The 27,266-nt window shown below is 61.1% G+C and overlaps 2 protein-coding genes across 2 annotated transcripts in view; one reads left to right on the forward strand and one right to left on the reverse strand.

Moving 5' to 3' along the window:
• The window catches only part of CORO7 (coronin 7), a 56,694-nt gene that overhangs the window by 5,848 nt on the left and 23,580 nt on the right, over window positions 1-27,266 (reverse strand). The window contains exons 8-15 of the mRNA XM_026520425.4: window positions 22,907-22,993; window positions 22,353-22,435; window positions 1,973-2,027; window positions 1,451-1,508; window positions 1,230-1,375; window positions 1,058-1,150; window positions 780-926; window positions 131-257 (exon numbers count right to left, since the gene is read on the reverse strand). Coding sequence (XP_026376210.1) covers window positions 131-257; window positions 780-926; window positions 1,058-1,150; window positions 1,230-1,375; window positions 1,451-1,508; window positions 1,973-2,027; window positions 22,353-22,435; window positions 22,907-22,993 — 796 coding nt within the window. The remainder of the gene's footprint in view (window positions 1-130; window positions 258-779; window positions 927-1,057; window positions 1,151-1,229; window positions 1,376-1,450; window positions 1,509-1,972; window positions 2,028-22,352; window positions 22,436-22,906; window positions 22,994-27,266) is intronic.
• Window positions 6,598-17,702, forward strand: VASN (vasorin). The gene is made up of 2 exons (XM_026520426.4): window positions 6,598-6,719; window positions 15,033-17,702. The coding sequence occupies exon 2, from the start codon at window positions 15,043-15,045 to the stop codon at window positions 17,071-17,073; it is 2,031 nt and encodes a 676-aa protein (XP_026376211.1). The 5' UTR covers window positions 6,598-6,719; window positions 15,033-15,042; the 3' UTR covers window positions 17,074-17,702.

Genomic DNA, 27,266 nt, shown 5'->3' on the forward strand with positions numbered 1-27,266 from the left:
AGCCCAGGTCTCCAGGGAACATCCAAGCTGCCCTCTTACTTGAGATTCACCTCATCTCACAAGGACTGGTAACCCCACCGGGAGGGGAGGTGAACGTAGACAGGGTTAGTTCCTGCCCTGACACACTTACCTAGCAGGCTCTGTAGGGACCTCTGGCTGGGGCTGGTGCCAATGCCACTGGTGCTAGAGAGCGAGGGCCCCAGGCTGGAGGGTGTGGAGGGCGAGGTCAGCGAGCTGAGAGGGGAGGAGAAGCCCTCCTGGGGGAGAAGCACCCTGGGTCAGCCAGCAAGACCCCGGGTGTGTTGGCCAAAGAGAGAGGGGGCTCTGGGGTCATCACTCTGGGTCCCTCCTCCCGGGCTGTGGGACACCGTGGGGGCAAGACGCCCCACTGTGGGGTGTTGGGTGGGAACACAAACACCAATGCTAGAAGGGCTGGAGGTGACACAGGGCGAGCTCAGCTTCAGAATGTGGGAAGAGGGTGGCAGCTGCCAGCTCCTAGCTTTGTAGGAGGACAGGCCCAGTTCGGCTAAGATCTGCCAGGATTTCAAGAGAAGCCAGATCTAGATTTTTCTGTGAAAGTCTTGCTTTTCATGTGTTTGCTCAATTTAGAGAACAGTGCGAAGTTCTTTATTTATGCTTCCCGTGTTCCTCTCTGTTGCGCTTGACAGCTAAAAAAGGCTCAAAGACCATCAGGCGGGCAAACGCACTTGCCAGCTTTGACTCAGGGCACCCACTGCGGCCGCATGATGGGGGGACGGGCGGATGGCCCAGGCACTCACGCTGGGGTCCGCATCACCCACAGGTGTCTCTGCAGGCGGGGTTGCTGCAGGTGGGGCTGCATCGGGGGAGGGCTCCGCGGGGGGCACCAGGCAGGAAGTGAAGCTGGGGTAGGGCCGGTGAGCTGGGTGGAGGCTAACCTTCCGCACCTGTGGGAAGAGGCTGGCGTTTGAGGCAGGGAGGATAGGTGTTTGAGGCTGCGTTAGCAGACAGCTGGACTTCGGGGCCATGCAGGGGGCAGATGGAGTTTGGGAGTGGCCAGCCAGGCCATGGCCCCTACCTGCTGGTTGCTCCCAGCCCACCACGCATGGGGGTCGGAGGCGGGCACGCAGCCTGCGGTGTCTGGGAACAGGTCCTCGTGGAACTCCACAGCCTGGTGGCACACAGGTACGTGGCCAGGGAGGTCCAGGCCCCCCAGGCCCTCCTAGTCCCTCACCCAGGGCCCCCCTCACCTTGCGAGGCACATGGTAGCTGACAGGTACGATGGCCGTGTCGCTCAACTGCAGGACTCGGAGCACCTCGCAGCCCATGACGGCCAGCGCCCGCCGGGGCACGAGAGCCGCGCCCCGGAGCACGTTCTCCAGGATGCACTGGGTCACTGAGGGACACCACGGGAAGACGGTCAGAGAGGGTGGGAGAGAGGAGGGGGAGGACGGAGGAGAACAGGGCTTACCTGGGCTCAGTGCTGGCTGCTGTGGGGCCACGTCATAGCAATACAACTGACTCTCGCCCTGAAACAAGCCCAGCCTGAGTGCCACTCTCGGCCACACCTCCAGGCACTGCACCAGCTCCTGCCCCCGGCGCCCCCACCAGCTCCCGCCCCCCGGCACCCCCACCAGCTCCTGCCCCCAGCTCTGGGCTGTGTCCTTGGTGGGCTTCAGTGTGCACGCAGTAAGAACAGGGCACAGTCAGGATTTACAGAGCGCCTGCCGTGGGCTAACCCTGCTTGATTGTCAGCCTTGTCCAAAAAGCTGACATTCTTAGGAGTTATAGTCATGCCGAGCTGACAGCCATTCAGCCTGGCAGGGGTGCAGCCTGGTTCGCACCGCTTCGGCTTCTTTCTGGGGGTGGACAGCATCCTGCTGTCCCCAGTCTCCCAGCTGGCTGGCTAGGTCAAAGGTTGGGATGGACCTGGCATGTGAGGGCACTATCCCGGGGGAGTTGACGTGGACCGGCACTCCAGCGTCTTGCTCACCTTTCCTGCCAGGATCAGGAGCCCAGAGTCAGAATCCAGCAGGGGCAGCACAGACCTGAGGGAGAGAGAGCTAGTTGGTGAGATGTGACCAGCCACTGTGCCTTAGGGACAGCTGGAGAGCTGTCAGCCTCATGACTCCAAGCACCATGCTGGCCAGGAGCGATGCGGCCCCTCTAGCTGTGTCCAGCCTGGCCCCTGGGACCCTCCACCTTCTCTCTCCCTGTGCTACCAACACGCCAACGCCGAGCACATCCCCATGTCCCAGACTTTCTTGCTCTGGGTCCTTCACCTGCCCACCTGCTTCAGTCCAGGACCTGTATGGGCCCTGGGCATAGGGGAGCTGGCCCCTCTTTCTACACCTGTCTCGAGCTCCATCCCAGGTTCACCAGCTCCAGAAAGACCCCACATACACTCTGTCACTGGTCCACCTTGGCCAACCTAGGCATCAGACAAGAGTTACCAGGGAAGATGAGTGGGCGTGCTGGAACCAGAGACTCCCTCCATCCCTGCCCAGTGCAGCTGGCCTAGATGCTCCAGGTCTGCACTAAGGTTTGGGGAACCCCTCCTCAGTTACCCCAGGCTCCTGATGACATCTTAGAAACTCAGAACCCCCTCAGCATGATGTTAAGCCTATGCCAGGGGCTGGGAGCAGGGCCTCCTTCACCACCGTGCTTCCCTACCCTCCCCATTCTCTGCCCCCACTCTGCTCCGGAGGTGGGGCTTTGGGTGGGGGGCAGTGGTTGGGAACATAGAGGGCAGACCACCCCCGTTGCTCTATGCCAGTCTCCTCTGGGCCGATGGCCTGTCACTGTCCAGGAGAACTCTGGCAGGTGCTTTCATCTGTTTGTTTCTTCTCCTGGTCTTGGTTTCACGTCCCTAGGAACCCAAGGGCCTCGACCCTCACCCCAATTCTGACACTCACCCTCAAACAGAGCCCCTTCCTCATTGTGGTCCCAACGGTCAGAGGTCACCCAGCTGCAGGAGCTGCATCTATCCCTCACCCAGGCAACAGAGGCCCCAGCCCCCGCTTCCCCTGCTTGTCCATTCCTCCTGGCCAGCTGCCCAAAGCCTGCTTGCCCACCTCCCCTCCCCACCCTCCTAGGAGCCACAGAGTGGGCTGGGGAGCTGGGTGGGGCCCTGGGTGTCTCTGCAGCTTCCTGGAGTACTCTGGGCCGGTCACCTGTGAGTAACAAGGCTCTAATTACCTTGGGCCAGCAGGGTAAGCTGGGCTCAGAACTGCCCTTCTTGACCTGGTCTGACCAGTGCCTTCTGTGAGGGAGCAGACGGGCAGGGGGACAAGGTGGGCGTGTGATCTGGGGTGCCCCCCACACTGATGCTGGCTTCACTGGGGCCAGAAGCAGGTCCCTTCAGAGGTTCTAAAAGGGCTTTCATTCACTCACTCATTCATTCCCTACCATTTCCTCCTCTGCTGAGCTGATCGGTGCCCAGCCCTTGGCCCAGCCTGCCGTTGTGACTGGAAGTGAGTGCAACACGCCCCACCCCTGTCCTCTGGTTGCTCACGGCTTGGCCTGAGAGGCAGACACAGTCCCCCCCCACCCCAAAGATGTGAAGGTAAAGTTCTTGGGGACACAGGGCAGGGGGCAGGGGGACCTGACTTTGGCTGGCCGCAGGGGAGGGGTGTGTTCCCTATGCCCCAAGGGTTCAGGAAGAATCAACCAAGTGGGGAGTTCCAGGCAGGAACAGCTGTGTGTGCAAAGGCTCTGTGGTGTGGCAGGCAGGTACATGGGCTGTCTTGGGACAGGGTGAAGGATGATGTGGCTGGTGGCCTGGCAGTGATGGTGAGGGGCTGAGCCTCAGGAGGGGGAGGGTAGAGGCTAGACAGAATGGGGCCTGCTACCTAAGAAGGGGAATTCTGCCTCCCTCCACCAGACACGCAACAAGAAGCTGATGATACATCTTAAGTGAAGGGGGACAGGATCAGACGTGTGCCGAGCAAAGATCGCCATGTGGAGATGGAAGGAGAGTGAGGAAACAAGAGCTGATGAGCTCAGGGCAGCGTCTGAGAGCAAGTGGAGTGAGTCCTGAGGCCCCACTGTCACCTTGGCAAGAAATGGGGAACGGGCCTGTGGGTGGCACTGACAGCTCATCCGTGCTCTAAACCAACCTCCTCAAGACGCCGCACCTGGCCTCCCTGCACTCCCACCCCATCAGCCCCAACTGGCCAGCCCACTGACTCAGGCGCTGGGGGGCGCGGGGGCAGGAAGTCATGGAGGGCAGGGCTGGCTCCTCCAACAGGTCAGGCCAGTCTTCCTCGCCTCGGGCAGAGCCATCCACGGCACAGGCCAGGAAATGGGATCATGGCACCCAGCCCCCAGGGTTGACCAACAGCTGGCACGGGCCTGACCCTGGACTTGTAAAGAGAGACAAGCCAGGTCTGGGTCTGGAATGCAGAACATAGTTCCAGCCTGGTAGAGGACCAGAGGTGGTAAGAGCTGCCACAGGCACCTCTCCCACTGCCATGGGATGGGACAGGGCTGGCATCTGGCCTGATGCTGGAAGAGACTCTGACCCAGGCCCAGGGGTCTGCTCCAGACCTAGTCATAGAAAGTCTAGAGCCCAAATTGGGCCCCCACCTCCAAGCCCTCGTCACAGAAGACGCAGGACAATGGTGGTACCAGGTCACATGAGGGAGGCATTAGCGCCTGATAATCCCATCAGCTTTCCCCAATATTCCCGCATTTAGCACAGGAAGTACTGCCGGTCAGGAAAAGCAGCTTTAAGAGTTCTCTGGTTCTCCTTGCCAGCCCATCTCTCTCCCCTTCAGACCCATCAACCTACACATCCTGGTACTGCTACTGGTCCAAAGCACTCCAAATCCCTTGGATCTGTCCCTGCCACCCAGACTGGGCAGCTGCTGCCCCCCCCCCGGCCCAAGACTTGCCCCACACTCCCTAGCTGCCTTAGAATCAGGTTCTAAGGGGGGGAGGTACCTTGATCCCATATGAGAGGAGAATGGAAAAACTGGGGAAGGGGTCCCCTGGAAGCTGCCTTTACACCTCTGGGGGGAGTAGGAGCATAGCACGTGTGAGTCCAGGCTCAGGACTGGGGTACAGGAGAGACTCTTTAGATGGGTAGGATCTCTCCATCAGCAAGAATTGGACACAGAGGCAAGATGTTTTGGGGCCTGTCAAAAAGTCCTGTTCCTTGGGGAAAGTCAGGCTAGAGGCCCTTGGAGCACCCCCCCCGGCGGGGCATCTGTGGACCCTCCTGAGAGCTTTAGGGGACACAGGGCCATCTGACTAAAGCCACACAGTACTGACTGCAAAGTCAAATGTTTCCGGAATGTGAGTGAGTGAAGCAGCCTGGTGAGAGACACCTGGGAGTGGTGGGGACTGCGGCAGCCAGTAAGCCTGGGCCTCCATCAGAGGGGGCAGCTACTACTCAGCCCTTGCCTGGAGTTCCTATTCAAGGCAAGCTGGGAAGTCCCATTTTAATGTAAAACCACCGGATTTTTCAATGTTGGCAATGCCTTCAAAGTTTTAAAAAGTCCCAGATAGGCCACATGAAACACAGCCAAGAGCCAGGACTGGTCCAGGAGTAGAGGTTCACAAGCCAGGCCCCACATCTACATATACCAAGAAAAGTGTGTTGTGTGGGCCGGTATGGAGGAGATGGCAGGTATCCCAAGGCCTCTGGAAGCTGGGAGCTGAGCTGGTCCCCAAAGGCTCTGAGGCATGACTCTGACCACAAACACGGAGCAGGAGAGAATATTTTCCTGGAATATTCCACGGAAGGGGATTTTTCTGGACTAGTCTAGCCCCTGGCACCGCCCTCCCCCACCCCCCAAGGGCCACCATCAGCTGCACCCAGGCCCCACCCACTGACGGTGAGGTCCAACGTCCCACCCCGTCCCACCCCGTCCCACCCCATCCCACCCCATCCCACCGCTCCAGCACAGAGGGCCTTGGGCAGACTCACTTCCCCTTCCTGTGTCTCAGTCCCTTCATCTAAAATGTGGAGAAGGTGGCCCAGGGATACTCACCTCCCTGAAAGCCCTCATGGCGAAAAGGAACCCAGAACTCAGATTCGGCATTAGAGACTGTACTTAGGAGGCTCTCGGGGGACTCTGTGTGGTCTGCCCAAGAGTGTTTTAAATTGGGATTAGCTACCAACAATAACACATTGAGAGATTTCACCTAAAAACCCCAGATTTCCAGTTTCTCTTGAAAAACCCGAAACTCTGGCAGACTGGGACAGGTCATGGGGGCCGAGCACTCATACCAACCCCCACTTTCCGTCCCCACCCACCGCCACCTCTCCAGGTCTCCACAAGCTGTGGGGTCTGCTCCTTGAGTTTAAACAGTGCCCTTACATCGCCTGCCTGGTGTCATTGGTATCCAGGTTTGGGACTCTTGGTCTCAATATTCTCTCGGTTTTAACGAAAAACAGAGACCCGCCCAGAGTCATAGGCAAACTAGTGGCAGAGCAGACGGGAGCACGGGACTCCGGCCTCGGGAGGTGGAGCAGTGAGTATGAGGCAGCCGGCGAAATGACCCCTTTAGCTGAGAGAGGAGGCGGGTCTCTGTCGGCCCCGCCCCGCCCCATGGGGGAGCGGCCCCGCCCCCGGCCCTTAAATCGCGACCCGCCTCCCGCGAGCTGAGTCCGCAGCCCAAACCCGGGGCGGGGAGACACCGACGCGGCTGCCTTGGGAACCCGGAACCCAGGACCCCACCGGGCCGGTCGGCCCGCCCCGCCCGGCTCCTGCCGCCGCCGCCGCCGCCGCCCGGTGAGTGTCTACCGGGCCAGGGCGCTGCGGGCGGAGACGGGGGGGGGCGCCATGGGGCGGGCTGTGCAACGCGCCGATCACGCGCGCGAAACCCCCCGTCGCGCGCACAGGCACTCAGGACGGACAGCGACCCCCAGCCCCGCACGATCACCCGGGCCGACCTGGGCCCAGGGCGGGCGGGCCCCATGCACCCCCTGCCCGCGCCCGACTCGTCCCCCCCTTGGGCAGTCCCGGACAGCCCCACGGCCGCGCGCGCGTACAAGGCTCACCGGTAGCCGGCAGGGCTGTGAGCAGACAAAATAAACACCCCCTCCCTCGCTTCCTCCTCCCACGGCTGGGCCCTCCGGCATGACCAGTTTTATGAATCAAACCCCTTTGAGGGGATAGCCAAGCCATAGTCTTGGGTTACTTTTACCTCCTGGAGTGGGACAGTCTGGTTCTGGGCCTGGAGCTCTCCGTGCCCTTGTGCAGATCTGCGTAGACTGGCCGCCTGGGGGTACTGAGGGCCCTTGTCACTTAGGACAGAGCCAGGGGGCCAATAGGCATGCAGCCTTGGGGAGGAGTGGGGGGTGGCTAGGAGGTATCTGATGCCCTGTGGGGGGCAGGGGACAGACCTTGGCTGGCTGGGGCCCTTCACTTTCCAGATATTAGGGTGCCCCATCTCTGCCTCTGCCAGGGACAGGGCTTTGCTTGGGCTATGAACCCAATGGCCTGGAGCCAGCTTAGTCCTTTGTGTCCCTGGGCTGGCAGCTCTGGGGCCTGAGGGCTGCTGAGGTCCCCTGTGGTCACTGGCAGGCCAGGCGATTGGTGCCAACCATTCTGCCTTGCCCCCATTCGTTAAAGATTACCACACTAGGGTCACTGACTGCCTCTCCTGCTGGGGCCCAGGGGTGGAGTCTGCAAGGTGGGAAGGAGGAAAAGCCCCAAGGGTCCCAGTGTCCCCCTGCTTGCCTTCTGCACCAAGGGCAGGTGAGTTTCTGGAAGATACACCAGGACCCAGAGCCCTTTTCTGCAGAGCAAGAGCTTATGGGGTTGGGACACTGTACTAAATTTCAAAGGTTCCTTCCCACTAGGCTGGACTTTGGGTGTTGGGGGCACAGAAGGGTAGCTGGGTGGGTACCCTCCAAGTGGGGTCCACCTGAACTGGCCCAGAGGGCAGTGAAGTCCAGTTTGGGCCCAGCTGTTGGCAAGGCCCAACAGGGATAAGGCAGGCGTGTGGGGGGATGGGAGAGCAGTCCCCTGAGTTGGCTGTCTTCTCCCAGGGGAATCAGCCCCCGGAGCTTCTGTAAACAGAGTGTCAGAGGCAGGAAGAGGGCTCTGGTAATGAGCAGCCCAGCTGGATTCCCTCCAGACCATTATCTGGCCCAGGGACGGAGGATGAGCACACACGTGCCAGACAGGGGGCCCGGGCACTGGCTGTCCCCACCTCCCCCAAGTGCAGACTCAAACAGCTACCCCGGGACCTGTGGGTCCAGATGGTCAGAGGTGGCTGGTAGGGGACTGGTGTCCCCAGGCATTTGCTGGGATGGCACCACTTTCTCCAGACTCTGGAAGGGGGGTTGCTGAACATGAGAAGCCCCTCAGACATTGCCCAGACCTGTGCTCTCCCTAGGAAGACTCCTATGGCAGGCAGGGAGATGCCCTGGGCAGGAGACAGGTCCACAGTTTCTGGCTCCCATTCCTGACACCCCCCACTACTGCCCTGGGGGAGCTGGAGCAAGTCCCAAGTAAAGAGAGTTGAGTCCTCATGGGGTCTTATAAGTGGACCCCACCCCTGAGCTGGGCAGCTCCTGGGAAAAGGAAAGTAGGGTCTCAGCTGGTCCCAGGAGGCAACTCCCATCTCAGAAGGCCAGCCAGCCAGTCCCCCTTGGTGACCGGAGAGAAGGCTGGGTGAGCCTGTCCCACAGAAGCATCCCTGAGCACCTACAGGCCCTGAGCTCTTGGGAAGGGCAGCAATGCCACCTAACTGGGTTAGTGACCCCTCCTGTAGCCCCCCCTCAGCTCTCCTTAGAGTCCCTCCCTGAGCCAGGGAGCCCAAGGCTCTGCGCTGCCAAGAAAACCAGCTCCCCTCACTGCTGTGGAATTTCCAAGAGTTCTTGGAGAAGGGGGAGGGAGGGTGTGTGTGTGTGTGTGTGTGTGTGTGTGTGTCAGAGCACGGCCCAGTGGGCGTGTGTCTGGCGTGGGCATGTGTCTGCGCGCGCGTGACTGGAACAGGGTTGTGTTTGGGGGCGGGCAGGGGTGCTGCAGGAGTCTGAGTGCACCGCAGGCGGACAGGGGCTCAGCCTTCTTCCTTTTATCGGTTTCCACATTCCAGAGTCAGCCGGATTGCTTTCCCTCAGCTGGCTGGGCTGCCTGGCTGGCCAGGCCCTCGGGCCTCCCCCACTTTTCCTCATTCCAGCCTCCCTGGGTATGAGGAGGCTGAAGCAGGCTCCCTGAGCCACCTTGGTTTTGGGGGGTAGAGGCAGACAAGGGGCCAGTTCTCCAGGCTGAGGACGGTCCCCCCAACCAGTCTCCTCCAGGGGAATGCAATAAGGCTCTGACATTCCTCTGCGGCTGCCTGAGAGATTTAATTAAAGAGGGAGGAGAGAGCTGGCTTGCACTGAGAAGGGGCTGGGGCTGGGACTGAGGCTGAGGCGGTCACTGGGGCCCCTACTGGCCCTGGGCCTGGATGGGCAGCAGTAAGAACTGAGAGACCTGGGCGGGGGAGCTGGGTTGTGGCTCCCCTGATCAGCTCACAGACCCCAGGCAGGGCCAGTTCTGCCGCAGGGGAACCGAGAACCCCAGGCATGGCAAGAGTGAGAAGGTCAAAGACCCCTCTGGGGCCACTTCCTTCTCAATCCCTGCCCAGGACCCAGATAACCTGAGCCCAGCTGGCTTGGGCTGGTGGCCTCCCTTGGTGACTAAGGTCTTCCTCTGGCAAATCCAGGGTTAATTGCAGGGTTAGGGCCTTACTTGATGGATGCTTGGCCCTGGGTGGGGACAGGACAGCTAGAGCCAGGAGGCCCTGCATCTGACTGAGCCCAGCCCCTGTGGCATCACACCCGCGCGTGCTGATGGTGGCATCTGGACTGGCCCATTTCTAGTTGGGCCCCAGCCACCAAATAGCTCCCGGGGCGGCAGGTGTCCTCTCCTAACAGAGTGGCACCTCTCCTGACTGAGATGACATATCCCGCCGCCCTGAGGGCCCACTTGAACGGAATGGCTTTAGTCACTGGTCTCTCAGGCCTAGGCTGACAGGTCTGGTGGCTGCCAAGTCACCCATGGTGCCACGGAAAGCACCCATTTGGAGCCAGGCAGCTTCTGCCTGGGAGGAGAGGGGCAGTGGAGAGGAGGGCCCAGCTCTTGCTCTCTTGGCACCGCCAGCCAGCCACACCTGCTGGCGATCCAGACCTCTCCCTGGACAGGCAGACAAGGCTGACATCCAGACTGTCGCCTCGCAATCTTCTGCCCCAGGGTCTGAGTCCTGTAGGGGAGACTCACCAAAGGAGTTTCTCCAAAATACAGCCCTGCCTGGGCCTTATCCCTGAAATTCTTACTTAATTGGCAAGGAGTGGGGAGGGCATCAGGAACTTCCCAAAGCTTCCCAGGAGATTCTGATGTGCACCTGGGGTTGAGAAACCCCTGAGGTTATAGGTGGGAGACACAAAAGCAGAAAGGGAAGGGAACTGGATGAGGTCATGAAGTGGTGTCTTGGGCCTCACGTGTACAATGAGCAGAGCTGGCTGGAGCGGTAAACAGAGTAAGGCAAAGGAACCAAAGCCAGTAGGGACTGCCGGCTTCATCAAAGGGTCAGACTGCAGTCCCCACCCTCACCTTGTCTCCTTCCCCTGAGGGCCCAGGATAGAGACCCTGACCTCTCTGCTCTGCTGTGCCCCAGGGATGGGGAGATGGGCGGACCCAGCCTCGGCTCTGAGCCTCCTCAGACACGTCAGCGAAACCGGAGCCAGCCATCCTGGCCGCCGGCATGGTCCCCGCCTGCCTGGGGGGTTGGCAGACTTCTGGGCTGGGCTGCTGCCAGGCCTGGCCGGCAATGCTTAGCCCAGGGGGGCCGGCACTGGGAGCCAGAGGCCCAGAGCCTCAGGTCAGACCTGCAGCACCTGACCCCTGCACCCACTCTGCAGCGTCTGGAGGGACTGTGCTGGCCTCGTCCGTCTGTCTGTCTGTCGGATCCTATGCCCCACCAGCCAGGCGTGTGGCCTTCCCCAGCAGCAGTGAGATGCACAGCCTAAGCTCTGATGTGGTCCCCCAAATGCCTGGGTCTCACGTCCTCACTAGCACCTGCTTGACCCAGGGCCTGTGAGTGGGTGCCTCCAGATGTCCCCCACACTCAGAGGTGGGTGGGGGCACCAGGGTCCCCCTGAGAGCTGAGGAGGATGTCCTTATTCATAGAGCCCCTCCCTCTGCTCCCTTCCCCCACTCCCAGGTCATATGCTGCGGGGACCTGGCCAAAGGACAGCTCACTCCCCCACCCCCTTCCAGAACTAAATACAGCCCTCGTCAGGATGCTCTCTCCAGCTCCTACTCTCCCACACCAAAGAGTGGAGGGTGGAGGGCAGCTTCTGCATGAGGCCTCACTCTGGGCCCAGGGGGCCTCCTGTCGGTGCTGAAAGTGACATGAAGCCCCTCCCACACCATGGCATCCTCACCCTTTATGTGCAGAAGGCAGGGCTCAGGTCTTACGGGTAACACCTTCAGTAGCTAATGTTTACTGACCACTCAGCACGTGCTCCAAGTACAAACTGAACAGCCCTGACAATCAGGCACTATAACCAGGAACGCCCCCTCCCCCACCCTTCCCAGACAGGAACTGAGGTGAAGGACCGTGGCCAGACTGTCATGCAGCCAGGCTGGGATCGCAGGCAGTGGGACCTAAAAGCCCCATCCGAGCAACTGTCCTCTGGAGGGCAGCACGGCCTGCAGCAAGAGCCTGGGCCTCAGTTTCCTGCCTTCCCAGCACACCATGGTGGGCCAGGCCAAGGCAAGGCTACAGAGTCCAGGTGGAAGACAGATGACCTGGACCCTTCGCCCTCCTACTCCCACCACCCCCCAAGCGCCAGGGCTGCCCCCAGGAGTCTCTCCACACCCTTTGTAGAGGGAAAGGCCCCACCTCCCTGCCTCAGGTCAGCAGATCAGATATCAAAGCCCAGAACCCTGGTCCTTCAGGGCTGCTGGAATTGCAATGGCCAGGGCAGCCGTGACTTCATGAGACACCCCACCCCCAATGCACACACACACATCAGAATGAGCCCAGACAGGCGGAATTGCTCCCAGAACTTGTTAAAAGAACTCCCCCGCTTAAAAACAAACAGAACAACACAAAACTACAACCCCGGGTGCTGAGAACAACTCCAGAGTGACGCAGGGCTGGTGAGAAACTGAGGCCCAGAATTGGAAAGGGACTTGGGAAGTTATTTAGGGGCTGAACTTGGGCCCGAACTCAGACCTCTATCTCCTGGTGCCCTGCTGCCCACCCCCTCTATGGCCGGCCTTCACCTGCTGGGTCCCTTCTGGGGGTTATGTGATCTGCTCTTGGTGCCAGGAGAGCCCATGGCAGAGCCCCTGGAGCTGCCGACACCCAGCTTCCCATCTGCCAAAGCCCCGGGACTGACTCCTTGCTCAGGCACAGGTGCTCAGCCCTGCATCCTAGCAGGTGGGAAGCAGGTTAGTTGCTGCCTGCTGGGGTCTCCCTCACCCAGAATGCCAGTTGCTCTTGTTGTGACCCAGCGCCTGCTCCCCACCAACTCAGCCAGATTGCCACTTTGCGGCTGGACAGACCTACAGCTCCCCCATGATGACTTTATGGATTAAAGGGCCAACAGACTATGGAGTGAAGCCAGGCCCATGCTGAAGCCCCTCCTCAGTGCAGAGTGGGGGACACCCCCCAGCATGCACCACAGGCCCCCAAGGGCCACACCAGGCTGTTCAGTTTTAAGTGTTCCCAGTCCTAGGAGGTGTCAACTGAAATGCCTGGGTAGACAGGGAAAAAAGCGAGGCTCTGAGAGAAAGCTGTCTATGGCCTCAGAACTGGGATGCCCCTGGCCCAGGCTGTCTGACTGGAGCATGAGCTCTTAACCATGACCTTGTACATACATAGCTCAGGGGGAGCCGAAGCCGCAGGGGTAGCCACGTGTAGGGTCCCCTCCCACCCTGGAGCCTGGCTGCTCCCTTCCTGACCCTGCCTGCCCCACTGGGAGGGCTGATTCAGGGGGAGGCGGCTCACCCCACACGTGGATGTGGGAGGCGGGGGTCGCTCACAGCCCACATCTGGAGGCCAGGCCACACCCGCTGCCTTCTGAGTCAGTGAGGGTGGAGTGGGTCCACTTGGGGGAGGCAGCTGGGTGTGGTGCACGCAGCCCCGTTGGGATGGTGCCGGCAGGGCCAGGGGGGCACAAGGCCTTCCAGGTCCTGGTCCTCACTTCATCTGAGATTCAGTGCAAGGCCCTGCCCCACCAAACGTTTACTCAGCAAAGATGAGCGAAGCATGCTCTGGGACTCAAGGGAGCAGACGGGGCCACCCCTCAGAGAGACCAGCGGGGGTCAGGCAAGGCCCCTCTGGCCAGCCTCTGAAAGGTGGTCATCAGTGTTCATGAGTGAGGGGCAGAGGCTGTTAGTCCCACCTCCCTGGCGGACGGGACCCTGCAGGAGGGCAGGGCCTGCGCAGGCCCAACTGGGTAACAGCTCTTTACCCAGAGCTGGTCTCCCCGGTGACTTGTCTCGCCTATCCTGGGACAAGCTGCCCCTCCTCTGCCTCACACTGCAGAAGCCTGTGTTCCTGGGGGAGGAGCCCGAAGGATGGCAGCGGGGCAGAACACAGGCTCGGCTGAGGGGGCCATGTTACCTGCCATGGCCTGACGGCTGGCAGGCGTGGGGGAAGGGGAGGCTGAGCCCCAGCACAAAAGGCCCTTGTGTGAACAGAAGGCGCCTGGAGGGGATGGCTGCTGGCCTCTTGGGGACTCTAGGGGCCCAGAGAGTGGGGATGGCTGCTAGGGTGGCCCCTGGGCTCCCCCCAGGAGCCTGAAAGGGGGCCTCATACTGTGGCCCCATTCTGTCTTGAACAGTTCCAGCTACAAGCTGGAGCTCCGAGCAGCTGAGGGAGCCGCCCCCACATCAGCAGGGCAGGACCATCACAGGCTGCAGGCCCAGCTGCACCTGGACATGGTTAAGGACCTAGGCTCTGGCTCAGATTTCCTGGCAGTGGGACGGCAGCAAGTCACTACACCTCCTGGAGCCCCCCTTCTCTTCTGTCATCTGGGAGCAACGAGAATAGTTTCCACCTGCCATGGCTGCTGGGGGCACCACACAAGGGGGCTGTACATACTCAGTGAGCTAGCATGGGGAAGAGCTGCCGCCCCTTATTCTCAGTGCTCAGGCCAGAGTGGACCCCAAGAAATGGCAGATGAGCCACTCTAAAGAATGTTTCCAGGCCCAGCACTTTTCTGGGGCCACCCTGCAGCCAGTGTCCCTCAACTTGGACCCCCCCCCACCTCTGGATCTGTCATCACACCTCAGAGATGGGGGATCTGAAGACCAAAGCTCCCTGCATCCCTGTCCCCACCCACAGGGGGATACCTGCCAATGGCTCAGGCCCTCCTCTGCCCCCTCCCCTAGGAACATTCCCCCTGGCCACATCCTGGAGGGCCCTCAGCTCCCATACTGGGCAGGTCTGACTTCACAAGTGGAAAAACACCGATTCCATAGTTTCCATGTGAAGTCTTCCCGCTGCGGTCTCCTCCTCACTTGGAGGACACAGAGCGTGGCGGCAGGGGCCGGCGGCACAGGGCAGCCAGCTTCTCTGCTTACGCGCTGGCTGCCCGCCCCTTCTCTCCCAGACACTGTAGGGAGGGGCTGCCGCTCTAGGACCCAGGGTGCTCCCCCTCTTCCCTGTCCACCTCAGCAGAGATTTGTGGGGGGGACAGGACTTGAAGAGAGGGCACAGAGCCTGATGCTTTTTGACCACGTGTTCTCTCTGAGCCACAGAGGTGAGAGGGCCAGGGTTAAGGAGAAGGGAGCTTTTGTGGTCACTGAGTGGGGGCCAGCCTCTCTCTGCATGCATCAGCCCACTGAGCCCTGGTGACAGCACAGGAAGTAGCAACTGATATCGTAACAAAGTCACGTGAGGGCTCAAAGTCACTCAGTGAGGGAGCTGATGGGGCTGGGACAGGAATGGGGCCGGGGCACTGGGGACCTGACTCATAACTACTGTACGCTGTTGGATTTGGGGGCAGGGAATTCCCTTCTTGCTCCTTCTTGGCGTGGCTGTCCCCAGGGCCCCTGACTCACGGTCTCCTGTCTTTCTCTCTCCTCTGCTCCTAGGAACCAGAAGATGTGCTCCAGAGCCCCCCTGCCCCTGCTGCTGCCACTGCTGCTGCCACTGCTGGCCCCAGAGCCTGGGGTGCGGGGCTGCCCAGCCGGCTGCCAATGCAACCAGCCACAGACGGTGTTCTGTACCGCCCGTCAGGGAACCACGGTGCCCCGTGACGTGCCACCCGACACAGCGGGCCTGTACATCTTCGAGAACGGCATCACCACACTCGACGCAGGCAGCTTTGCCAGCCTGCCGGGGCTGCAGCTCCTGGACCTGTCGCAGAACCAGATCGCCAGCCTGCCCGGCGGGGTCTTCCAGCCACTCGCCAACCTCAGCAACCTGGACCTGACGGCCAACAGGCTTCGCGAGATCACCAACGAGACCTTCCGTGGCCTGCGGCGCCTGGAGCGCCTCTACTTGGGCAAGAACCGCATCCGCCACATCCAGCCCGGAGCCTTTGACACGCTCGACTGCCTCCTGGAGCTCAAGCTGCAGGACAATGAGCTGCGGGCACTGCCCCCGCTGCGCCTGCCACGCCTGCTGCTGCTTGACCTCAGCCACAACAGCCTCCCGGCCCTGGAGCCTGGCACCCTGGACGCTGCCAACGTGGAGGCACTGCGGCTGGCTGGCCTGGGGCTGCGGCGGCTGGACGAGGGGCTCTTCAGGCGCTTACGCAACCTCCACGACCTGGACGTGTCCGACAACCAGCTGGAGCGCGTGCCGCCTGCCATCCAGGGCCTGCGGGGCCTGACGCGCCTGCGGCTGGCTGGCAACACCCGCATTGCCCAGCTGCGACCCGAGGGCCTGGCCGGCCTGGTGGCCCTGCAGGAGCTGGACCTGAGCAACCTGAGCCTGCAGGCACTCCCACATGAGCTCTCAGGCCTCTTCCCCCGCCTGCGGCTCCTGGCAGCCGCCCGCAACCCCTTCAACTGCATGTGCCCCCTAAGCTGGTTTGGGCCTTGGGTACGGGAGAGCCATGTGGCGCTGGCCAGCCCGGAGGAGACTCGCTGCCACTTTCCGCCCAAGAATGCTGGCCGACTGCTCCTAGACCTCGAATACGCTGACTTTGGCTGCCCGGCCACCACCACCACGGCCACGGCGCCCACCACAAAGCCCGCAGTGTGGGGGCCCACGTTATCACCTTCCAGTCCAGCTCCCACTTGGCTTAACCCCACAGAGCCAGCCACTGAGGCCCCCAGCCTGCCCCCTGCTGTGCCACCCACGGTGGGGCCTCCCCGCCGGCCCCAGGACTGCCCGGCATCCATTTGCCTCAACGGGGGCACCTGTCACCTGGGGGTGCAGGGCCACCTGGAGTGCCTGTGCCCTGAGCTCTTTGTGGGGCTGTACTGCGAGAGCCGAGTGAGGCAGGGGCCCCAGCCCAGCCCTGCCCTGGCCACGCTGGAGCCGCCCCAGCCCCTGCCCCTGGGCATCGAGCCGGCCAGCCCCACCTCCCTGCGTGTGGGGCTGCAGCGCTACCTGCAGGGGAGCACCGTGCAGCTCAGAAGCCTCCGCCTCACTTACCGCAACCTGTCAGGTCCCGACAAGCGGCCAGTGACACTGCGCCTGCCCGCTTCACTTGCCGAGTACACAGTCACCCAGCTGCGGCCCAATGCCACATATTCCATCTGCGTCAGGCCTCTGGGGGTCGGGCGCGTGCCCGAGGGTGAAGAAGCCTGTGGGGAGGCCCGCACGCCACCAGCCATCCGCTCTAACCACGCCCCTGTCACCCAGGCCCGAGAGGGCAACCTGCCACTCCTCATTGCCCCGGCGCTGGCGGCTGTGCTCCTGGCCGCGCTGGCTGCTGTGGGGGCAGCCTACTGCGTGCGGCGGGGGCGGGCGGCAGCAGCTGTAGCTCACGGCAAAGGACAGGTGGGGCCCGGGACTGGGCCCCTGGAGCTGGAGGGGGTGAAGGCCCCCTTGGAGCCAGGCCCCAAGGCGACTGAGGGTGGTGGGGAGGCCCCACCCAGCGGGCCTGAGTGTGAGGTGCCACTCATGGGCTACCCGGGGCCCAGCCCCCAGGGGCCCCTCCCCACCAAGCCCTACATCTAAGCCCGGGAGCGACAGGCTGCTAGGCCGGGCTCTCTGCCCTGCTGGGACCTGCCAGTGCCCTCCTGCTGCCAGACCAAGGAAATTCTCAGATCCCTACCAGGAGGACACATCAGGGTGGGGGCTGTATGACCACAGCAAGACCCCGCCCCTCCGTCTCCTCATCTACGAGATTCTGGGACCCAGGTGACCACCTCTAAGGTGCCATAAGCCTGAGTGCCTACGAGGATGGCGTCTGCCCTGTCCTCTGCAATGTACAACCCCTGGGGAAGGGGGGGCAGGCCCTGCCGTGTGCTGGTAACACAGGCCCAGGGCTGCCAGGCCCCCCTCCCAAGAAGACTCTGGGGACCAGTGAAGGAAGCCCCCAGAAAGACAGCAGAGGGAGAGTGGGGCTGGGGATGGGGCATGTGGGTCAGCCTCAGCCCCAAGGAGCAAAGGAACAAAAGAAACTGGAAGGACAGACGCTTTAGGAACATGTTTTACTTTGGTTTTTAAAAAATATATTTATAAGAGATTCTTTCCCATTTATTCTGGGAAAATGTTTTTTCAAACTCAGAGACAAGGACTTTGGTTTTTGTAAGACAAACAATGATATGAAGGCCTTTTGTAAGAAAAATAAAAGATAAAATGAGTGTGTTTCTCTGGCATGGCCCAAGGTACCTGGACTAGGTGGAGGGAGGGTGGGTCTAAAGGGATAGCTCTCTTTGTGGGGAAGCTGGGAGCCAGGAACCCTCTCCCCGATGGGCACCAGGCCCTAGTCAGCAAGCCCTGGACTTGGGAGGGCTGCTGCTGAGGACCATGCCAGGAAGGGTGGCCCTTCCAGGTACCCTGCCCTGGGCTGCCCTGGGCTATGTCTGCCCAGCCTCAACTGGGGTGCCTGGTGCAGCCTCTCAGTTGAGACTGGGATTCAGGCAGGAGCAGGGATGGGAGATGGGCAGCTTCGATCTCGGAGAAGAGGAACATGAGGGCAGCCTCACCCCACCCAGGCCCAGTGGTCTGCCAGCAGGAACTGTAGCACTCCTGTGAAGCTGGGGAAAGCTCATGGCGAATAAAGGTCAAGAGGGTCCCCAAGGATCCCTCCTTGGGGAAGGGCCTGACAGGCATTTCACTGCCTACCTTCCTCTGTGAAGGGGGTACCTAGAGCTGTTTCCTGAAGGCCCCCACATGGTCCTGGGCCAGGCAGAGCACACAGCAGCCTTCCCTGCAGTCCTGATACCCTTCTGCATGGGCTCAGGCTGGGAAACCTTGCTCCTGGCCTCCTGTTCCAGCAGCAAAGAGGGGTCTTGGTGGAGGGGCGGCACAGATCCTGAATGACAGGAACTGTCTGGTGAGTGGGGAGGAGGGGCCAAGCCGGGGCTGTTAGGGGCAGGTAGCCCGGGGACAGGACCAAACGTCTGAGCTTGGCTTGCAAAGGCCTGATGGCCCTGTGATGCCCCTTTACTCTCTGCGCTTGGGATGTGCCCAGGCTTTCCAGAAACCCCGGAAGTGGGAGTGTTTTCCAGGAAGGCCTTGGGCTGCGTGGGGGCAGGGTCAGGGATGCAGACTGCAGCTCTGGCCTGGACTGGGTGCTGGGAGCTTGGGAAGAAGGACGGTAGCACAGCACCTTCTCCTAGGACTCTGAGACGGGAGGTAAAGCGGGTCCTGAGGCCACAGAGAGGCACTGCAAACCCTGAACAAGCTTCCCCGGGGCGCCATGCCTGTGTCCCCTCTGCAGGTCATGGCCCCTGGGTCCCACCAGCCTCACCCTGGATGGAAGGAGGCAGCTCAGCCAGGCATGGGGAGCAGGCCCCGTGGCTCAGGGCGTTGATGTCAGCGCCGAGTCAGGCCCAGCCACGCGAGGCTCTGGATTCAATTAGCGGCTGCTGAGGGTTCTGGCATGGAAAGGGAGGAGGTGGGCGGTGGGTGGCGGGCAGAGGATGGTGGCAGTGAGCCTGGGTGGGGCCCCTTCTTCCTGAGGCAGCGGCGGCCCAGGTGGATTTCCTGTGAGCCTGGGTCCCATTAGGGGAGCGGCTATGGTGAGGCCTGCCCTCCCCCTCGGCAGCCCTGTCAAAGGGGCCATTGTGGGCCTGTGGGCTGTTGCTGAACACAGCGTGGCTGCTGAATAAATGTTTTCACTGCAAAGCCAAACCTGGCCTAGTGGGATGGCTGGGGTGGGGGGAGGGAGGTGGAACCCAAAGACAGAGGGCTAAACACTCACTCCAGTCCTGCCAGAAAAGGTATTTGGTGTGTCCCATCAGATCACGGGCTGGGGGGGTGAAGGGAGACCCAGGGGCAGAGTGGGAGACCAAGCCAAAATGCAACCCTTACGTAGGGCAATCCCAGTGGCTCTGGGGCAGGGACCAGGGACGAACGTAGGGAGATGGCCCTGTGACTGTTGGGTCCTTGCTGCCACAGGCCCTGTGCCATACGGGCTACACGTGCTCCCATTAATGTGGGCATTAAACACACCCCACAGGAGAGAAGCACTGCCTGGGAGGGGTGAGCCAACAGCTTGCTCACGGGGACAAGCTCCCTAGGCCCAGCACGGAGCTGCCAGCCATGCAGGCCTCGGAGAGATGGGTGGGGCCGAGATGGGTGGGGCCGCTGTGAAGGGCAGAAGCTCCCTGGTGTGAAGAGACTTAACACCAGCCTCCACCCTGCACGGAATAGCTGCTGCAATGACCTTGACAATCAACTTCTCTGGCCTCAGCTGCCTCTTGAGGAGCAAGGAGCAAGGAGCGAGGAGCTACGTTCCCGTCTGCCTGTGGCCTACGATGGGTACAGCTGACCGTTCACCCAACCCAGAAGCATTGCCCCAAGACAGACAGTGTTTCTGCACCTCCCAGGCTACAATGTGAGCTGCCCCTTCAGTGCCAGGCCCGCCCTGCCACTTACCCTCCCAACTCCACCCTGTGCGGAGCACAGTGCCTGGGACACCCGCTGGGCCTGCTGTCTGAGCCTGGCTTCACAGACAGGCCCCTGACACCCTGCTCTTCCAACCATGGCATGTCTCCTCCGAGTGGGCTGCACTCCACGGATGATGGGGATGAGCAGGGAGAAGGACACAGGTGGGAGCTGCGACAGAAGCTTCTGGGAGGGTGGGGCCCTGGGCACCCCCTAGGAGATGACAGGGAGAGGTGTATGCCTGACCCCCCAGCCCTCTCTAGCTTTTAAAAGCTCACTGTTCTGTTCAAATTGAGATGGGAAATCTGTAAAATGGAGAAGAAACTGAGGGGGTACAGTGGAAATCCATGGCTGTCCCCGCATTTGACACCCTGCATACTTCCCATCTTCAGTCCAGATCACTTAGCGGGCTGACACCCAAGGGAGCCTGAGGGGACAGGCGATCCGCCACCACTACACCCTGGTCCACCAGCTTTACGGAGGGCTGGAGAGTCCCCAGTCCCCTGCCAAGGGTGTGGCCTGGCAGGGCAGGGGCCAGTACTGGAGGATGGAGGGGGCGGGACACTGGTCTGGCCACCCATCTGGGAGTGATTTGAGAAATTCCAGGCCTTGCTGGCCCTGCGAGGCTATTCTTAACTGCTATAATTACAGGGTCAGCCTTGGCCAGTGGCACCATGGGGTCTGGGCATTGTTAACTCCTCCAGGGGCCACGCTGGGGATGGGCGGGGGCTGCTCTGTGGGGGAGGGGGACCCATCAGGGGCCAGGGGTGGAGCCTGGAAGACAGGAAGTGGTGGGTGGAGGAGCACTTGATGGCTAGCCCTGGGTCCCCCTTCCAGGCTAGGCCAGCTCCTTCCTTCTGCTGGGGAGCCCCATAGGGAAGGAGTTGTCTGTCTTGGGGAGGTGTGGAGGATAAGATACGAATGCAGCATCAGGCCCAGGGGCTCTCATTCTTCCAGCGCAGGGGGTCCCAGTGACTGACCCCTCCGAATCCCCAGGGCCCAGAGTAAGCAGAGGCCTTGCACTGTGTGGTTCTAAGGCACTGGATCTCACTCAGCTTCACCTTCCTCCTCTGCAAAATGGGTCTCACCAGCTCCCCAGGCTCTCCCTGGGTTGTAAGAAGGGATGGGAGCAGAGGGTCACTGCCACCATTACCCCTTCTCTGGGAGATGCCAGTTCTTATGGCAGTCGGGCTTCCCCACGGTCCCCAGGCTTAACCAAACATGGTCCATGCTACTCCCAGAGCTTGGACAGGTCATTACGCCTTCTGTGACTCAGTTTCCCCAGCCATGAAATGGAAGAGGAAGGGGCTGGACAGATAGCCAAGGACCAAGATCCTCTCCTAGCTCTGACCTTCACAGATCCTTGCCTGGGGAGCAGGTGGGGTTCCCAGCAAGCCCCTCCCAGACTCACGGCTGAGCAGGGCTGAGGCTTCTGAAAGGGAACCAGGCCCCCACCTCCTCCTACCCCAGCCAGGCTGGTCCCCCACTCTCCTGCGCCTGTTTCCTCAGCTGCGAATGGAGAATTATTGCTGAGAGCCCCCTGTGCCTAAGCCCCCATGAGCCCAGGCCCGCCCCTGCATAGAGCTGGCTTGGCCAGTCCCCAAGGCACCACCACAAACCCTCCTGCACGCACTTCCCGGAAGACAGTAAGATGAGGTGCACTCGAAGTCCCAAGCTACCTGAGCGCACCCACCCCCACCCCACCCAGAACCACCAGAGACGGGCGTGTGGCCAGGGCTGAGGTTTCATAAAGCCCGTGAGTCCAAGGCCTGCCTCCCTCTGTCACTTGTGCCTCCTAGCCTTCCTGCCCATCTGTCCCCACATCACCCACCCCACGTCACCCGATGTCCACCCTGCCATCTATCGAAGCTCTGGTCTCCTTGACCCTCGGCACCAACAAAATGGCCACAGCAAAATCCAGTACATTCCCACGTTTCCCACCCATGTGTCTGCCAGGTCACAGTCCCTTCCCCAAATGCTGACACACGCCAGTATGAGCCTGCGGGCTGAAAGACTGAATGACCAAGGGACTCCTCTGCTGCTAGGGACCATGTGGGATGGGGTCAGGAGGCTCATCTGCTCACGCAGAGCTGCCTCGCCACCCTCTGCTGGTGAAGCTCCAGGTTGGCTCTTGCTGCGCCAGGACCGCGTTTCTCCCGCAAGACCTCACAGACCAGCTCGAGCACCCCTGACCACTTCGGTGATCAGCCCCTCACAGACAAGATCTGAGCCAGGTGAGGCTGTTCCACCTGGACTGGGCCCCTCCACTCCACAGGTGGCCTTGCCACAGCACATCAGGGGCCCTCACCCCGAGTGTCCATTATAGACCTGGACTCAAGACATCATCCAGGCCCTTGACCCATCCCCCCAACCCATCCCAATGTGCCAGCTGCTCCTACCTGGGTGAGGTGTCCAGGCTGAGAGAGGTCAGAGCACTGGAGAAGTGCCGGGTGTCCCAGAGCTTCACTTCCCGCTCACGCATCTGCAGGCGGGGAGCAAAGAGGGGCTCAGAGACGCCCATTCCTCAGCCCCCTGGGCTCCCTGGGAACCCGGCGCCTGAGGACACAGCCTGGCACAAGGGTACTTGCCCCAGAGCAGAGCTTGGAGGGTGGTGGGGCGGGGAGGGGGGTGAGTCACGCCAGGAAGGGAGAGTTTGGGTTTTCATGTCCTGCCCCTTTAAGAACCCCTAGGTGACAAGGGACAAGGGGCGTTCCCTCCTCCATGGACTCTGCGGGGGGAGGGGGCTGCCATGGTTCCCAGGGTCAGGCTTAGCTATTGCAAATGGAATCTGCCAGTTTTCAGCAGCTGGAGGTCCCCTGGGGCTCTGAGACCCGGCTGCACACAGGGCCGTATATGGACAGGCCTAGAGCTGGCTGGCCATTCCCCACCTCCCAGTGGGCCTCATCCCTACCCTTTTGGTGTAAGTGCCCTGCCCATCTGGGAGGAGCCCTACCTGGTTGAATCCAGTGGACACAAGGTGCTCCTGGGTGCCTGTCCATGCCAGCCGACCATCCTTGCTGTTCTTGTGGGCCTCTGTGCTCTGGAGGAGACAAAAGATGGCACTGAGCCACCGTGGCCTCCTGGGATGGGCCACCTGCCTGAGAGTCCCACAGAGGGCATGAGGGGCCCAGATGGTGACCCCCAGAGGCCAGCTGGGGACAGGGGAGGCCTCTATATCACTACAGGATGGACCCCAGCCTCACATCGGCTGAGGACAGCTCTGCCCCCAAAGGGCTGACCTGGCCACCAAGCTTGGACTCAGTCTCCCTCCTCCAAAGGAGACTGTTGGGGCTGCCCTGCCACAGGGACAGGGCTCGGGGCAGCAGCACATCCTTGTCCTTGCAGGCATCCTAGAGGAGGCACTCAGCGGCCAGTTGCCATCCCCAGGCTCTGGGGATCCCTGTGCTCAGAGACCCTCATTTTTTTCGCTTGTGAGTGGGGCTCATGTTCACAGGGCTGTCCAAGGACCAACTGACACTACATGCCAAGAGCCACCAGCCTACTGCAGATCAAGGGAGTATAAGCATCATGGCCGCCTCCTGACTGCCAGGGCCTGGGGAGAGGGCCTGGTGCCAAGCTCTAGGGAATGGTCCCTGGAGAGGGCAGATAAGTGCCCCTCCTCGCTTTCCTGCAGTGCTGGAGCTGCTAGCAGGAAGGCTCCCCAGGCCCAAGGAGGAGAGGCAAGTTCATACCATAGGCGGCCTTGTCCCCAGGGCCCAGGCAGGGGGGAGCAGAGGGGGCCAGAGGAAATGCACACAGCTCCCTCCCAGTCACCTCGGCCCCTGGAGCCTGAGACCAAAGACCCTGTTACCAAAAATAGCTCACCCCAAACTGTGGCCAGCTTCCTTCAAGCTTCCCACGATCTCCTTGGGAATGAATGAGGGAGGGAGGTAGCCTGGGAGGAGCTGGCCCAGCATCCCCTCCCCAGCCCGAGGAGGCGGACCCCAGCGTGGGAGACCCTGGAACGGCCCATGTTGTTCAAGGGGCTTTTCTCACTGCTCCCTTTCCCACTCGGCAACCGGCACAGGAAGTCGGGGCTGGAGCCTGAGAACCAGCGCCCCACATCCCTCTCCACATACGAGGGGCTGTGGGGCCAGAGCAAGGTCAGCTGTGCCCTGACACCCTAGAATCAGTGGTAAGTGTCCCATGGGCCCTCCCTTTCAATGGTGTGCAAATATCCCATGTATGCAGCAAACCGGACGGCTGGCAAAGCTTCATGCATCACTCCTTCATTCAACAGACACGTGAGGCCTCCCCAGGCCAAGCACCATGCTAGGAGCGGTGGTGGGGCCGGACGGTTCTCAGACGGTTCTCAGATGGAGGGTCACGTCGTTGGGTGAAGCGGGGCTGCTCATTCATCTGCTCTTTCATAATGCGAATGTTTGAGCAGCATACTCCACTAGGCATGGGGGACATAGTGAAAGTAGAAAGGGTCCCTGACCCCGATGAATATACAAGCTGGGAGACAGAGCTGAACCAAACAGATATCACTACGTCCCTCCACGGTATTCTAAGCACCAGGAAGGAACAAAGTGGAGGTGGAGGGTACCAGCTCTGCAGTCTGGGTGAAAACCTGCCCCGTTTAACTGCCTCATTCCAGCACGAATAGCTCTACACCTCCGTGCCTGTTCCCTCATCCGCAGAAAGACCGACTGTGGAGGGCTGTTGTGGGAAGTGTTAACACTGGTGAATGCTCAGGGCTTGTCTGGCACATATCCAATATGCATCTTCTTAAAAAGCATGATAACGGAGTATAATAACAGTATAACAGAAGGAAGTGGATTTAAAGTAACATTTGAGTGAAGGCGGAAGGATCAGCAGGCGTGAGCCAGGTTGGGGGGCCAGCACCTATGAAGAGTGGGGACCTGGGAGAGCAAAGAGGCCAGCGCAGCTGCAGGGGGGAGGGGGGAGGGACCGGAGGCGCCCCCAAGCCTGCAGGGCGTGTGGGCTGCAATGGAGCATTTTTCATTCAGAGGTCCAGGTTGGGGATGGAATCTACCTTGGCCCATCTCCCACCTTCCTATTTCACGCCTGGAGAAACCAGAGGCTCAGGGAGAAGAAACCACCTGCCCCGAGTCACCGAGCAAGACAGCTGTCAGCTACCTGAGCCCCCTGTCCCCTGTGGGCTGGGTGATTGCTCTATGTCTGTGTGAGAGGAACCTGAGGTGAGAACAGATGAGCAGACAGCTAGATGTCAACAGAGCTGGGGCCAGGAGGGGCCCCGGGTCCCAGGTGCCCCCAGCACACATCTCTGGAGGAGCTCAGAACAGGGGACCCAGGTTGCCCACAAGGTAGTGATGGGCAGGGCACTGGTCCCTGAGGACACTGAAGGCACCAAGAGGGCAGAGACAAGGCAGGAGCTTAGACTGGGCCCAGCATGCCCACTGTGGGCACACCTGGGGCCACAGGAAGCCCCACAGATTGGGGAGGGATGGTCACTGACCCCCCCCTCCCTTCCTCTGTCCCCAGATCATTCTTAAAATGATTTTCATTTTCAAAACCGGCAAGTTCTTCTTCCTTGACCTCAGCGGGACTCAAGGAGGAGGAGCCCTCTCTCCAGATCCCCAAATTCTCATTCTCCTAAGCAGAAGGAGGTTTAGCTGGAACTCAGGCAGTCTACCACCCCAAAGTCCCAGCACTGTCACAGGAGGCTCTAGGGGAAACCGCTGGTGGTAATCCCCAGCCTACAGGCCAGGCCTTGGGCTTTCCCCCTCACAGGGGTGGCCTTTGTCCCAATAGGCAGCACGGCATCCTGCTCATGGAGAAGCCCCTCGGTCCCCTTATGTCTCCCCCACACCTGGCCCCAAGGAGAGAACAGGAGGGGCTGACTGCCCAGCACAGGGACGCCAGGAGCAGGCACATACCCAGCATTCCAGCTGCAGTACAGCCAAATCCTCCCCCCCTCTGTCACCATGGCAACGCTTCCTGTATGGGGTAGGGCAGCTGGAGGAGCAGCCCTGGACTCCTGGGCAGCTTCCTAGGGCGGCCCAGGGGACCTTCTCTGGTGTAAGACCCCCAACACCCACCTATGCCCCTCCTCGGCCAGGCTCAGTCCTGGGCTCCAGATGCTGGCCCCCCAAGGCGTGCCTGACACACACAAAAGGCACAGGTCTACCAGCCCATGCCAGAGGTCAGAGGGCTCATCCCAGGCCCCTCCTGCCCCTGATGATGCTGCTGAAGCCTCATTGCTCCCTGGACACCCTTTCAGCTGCAGGCTGCTACTTCCCTGGCACGCCCGTGGCTTCAGGGCCTTGGCTGCCCCCACCCAGGCTCCGGCACAGCGAAGGGGCTTCAACCTCAAACACAGCCTGCCTAGGCCACCCTGCTGTGATGCTGGGACAGAAATGACCAAAGGGCCAACTTTGTAAGACAATCATGAGGGTGGAAAAAGATCGTGTGTGCCAAGGGCTCCGGGTATAATAAATGGTCATAAATGCAATCTAGAAGCAAAGTAGGGGATGTGGGAATAGGAGGGAGCTGGCCAAGCATCCCCCAACCCAAGTTCAGGTCACACAGGGCCCAAAAAAGACAGCAGAGGGAGGACTCCCCAGTGCTCCCTGTCCAGCCTCCAGGCTATAGTGACAGCCCCTAGTGCATCCTCCCCTGACCCCCCTCAACAACGCCCCCCCCCCCTAGTGGGGAAGGAGGGTCTCAAAAGAAGGCACTCCCAGAAGACCTCTCCCCGGAGCTGGCCCCTCAGCTTACACCAGCCCTGGCCGCCAGCAGTGGTTTTCCTAATAGAAGCCAGGTGTGGGCCAGATGCCCTGGGCGGAAGTGGGGGGCAGGGCCACGAGGAGGGCAGCATTCCAGGCCCTGCTGCCCCCGCACTAGCACACCAGCAGCAGAGCACAGGCACCATCCCAGCAGCTGGGAGGGGGTAGGAGCCACCCACGCTCTTCCCAGGTCTCTTTGGCCCAGAAGCCCCATTCAGGGGGGCTCCCTCCATAACCAGATCCTCTCCCCCTTCGTTCTTCTAGGAACTTGAAGCCCTTTGGACAGCAGCCACTCTGTCTCCACCTCAGCACCATCACGGACCCCCCCCCCCCTTGCTGGAGGAGGAGGCAAGGAAGGAAGAAAATGTTCAGGCCAGGGGAGCTGGCCCCATACAAGCCCAGTTAGGGCAAGAATGGGGGTACCATGCGCGGTGCCCTGGGACCCTGAGAAAGCTGGAGGTGGAGGGCCTCAGCCTCTGTCCTTCAACCTGGGAACCCCGTTCCGGGCAGAGGCTTGGAGATCAAGCATGGAAAGCTCCAGTGGGGTGCACTGCTCATACCCACACTATTCTGAGACTCAGATAGCCACCACTGCCAGCC

The sequence above is a fragment of the Ursus arctos genome, unplaced genomic scaffold, assembly GCF_023065955.2.
Source record: "Ursus arctos isolate Adak ecotype North America unplaced genomic scaffold, UrsArc2.0 scaffold_2, whole genome shotgun sequence".
Taxonomy (NCBI): Eukaryota; Metazoa; Chordata; class Mammalia; order Carnivora; family Ursidae; genus Ursus; species Ursus arctos.

Excerpts from the sequence above, each read along its gene's own strand:
- VASN (XM_026520426.4), top strand. The coding sequence starts at position 15,043 with ATGTGCTCCAGAGCCCCCCTGCCCCTGCTGCTGCCACTGCTGCTGCCA.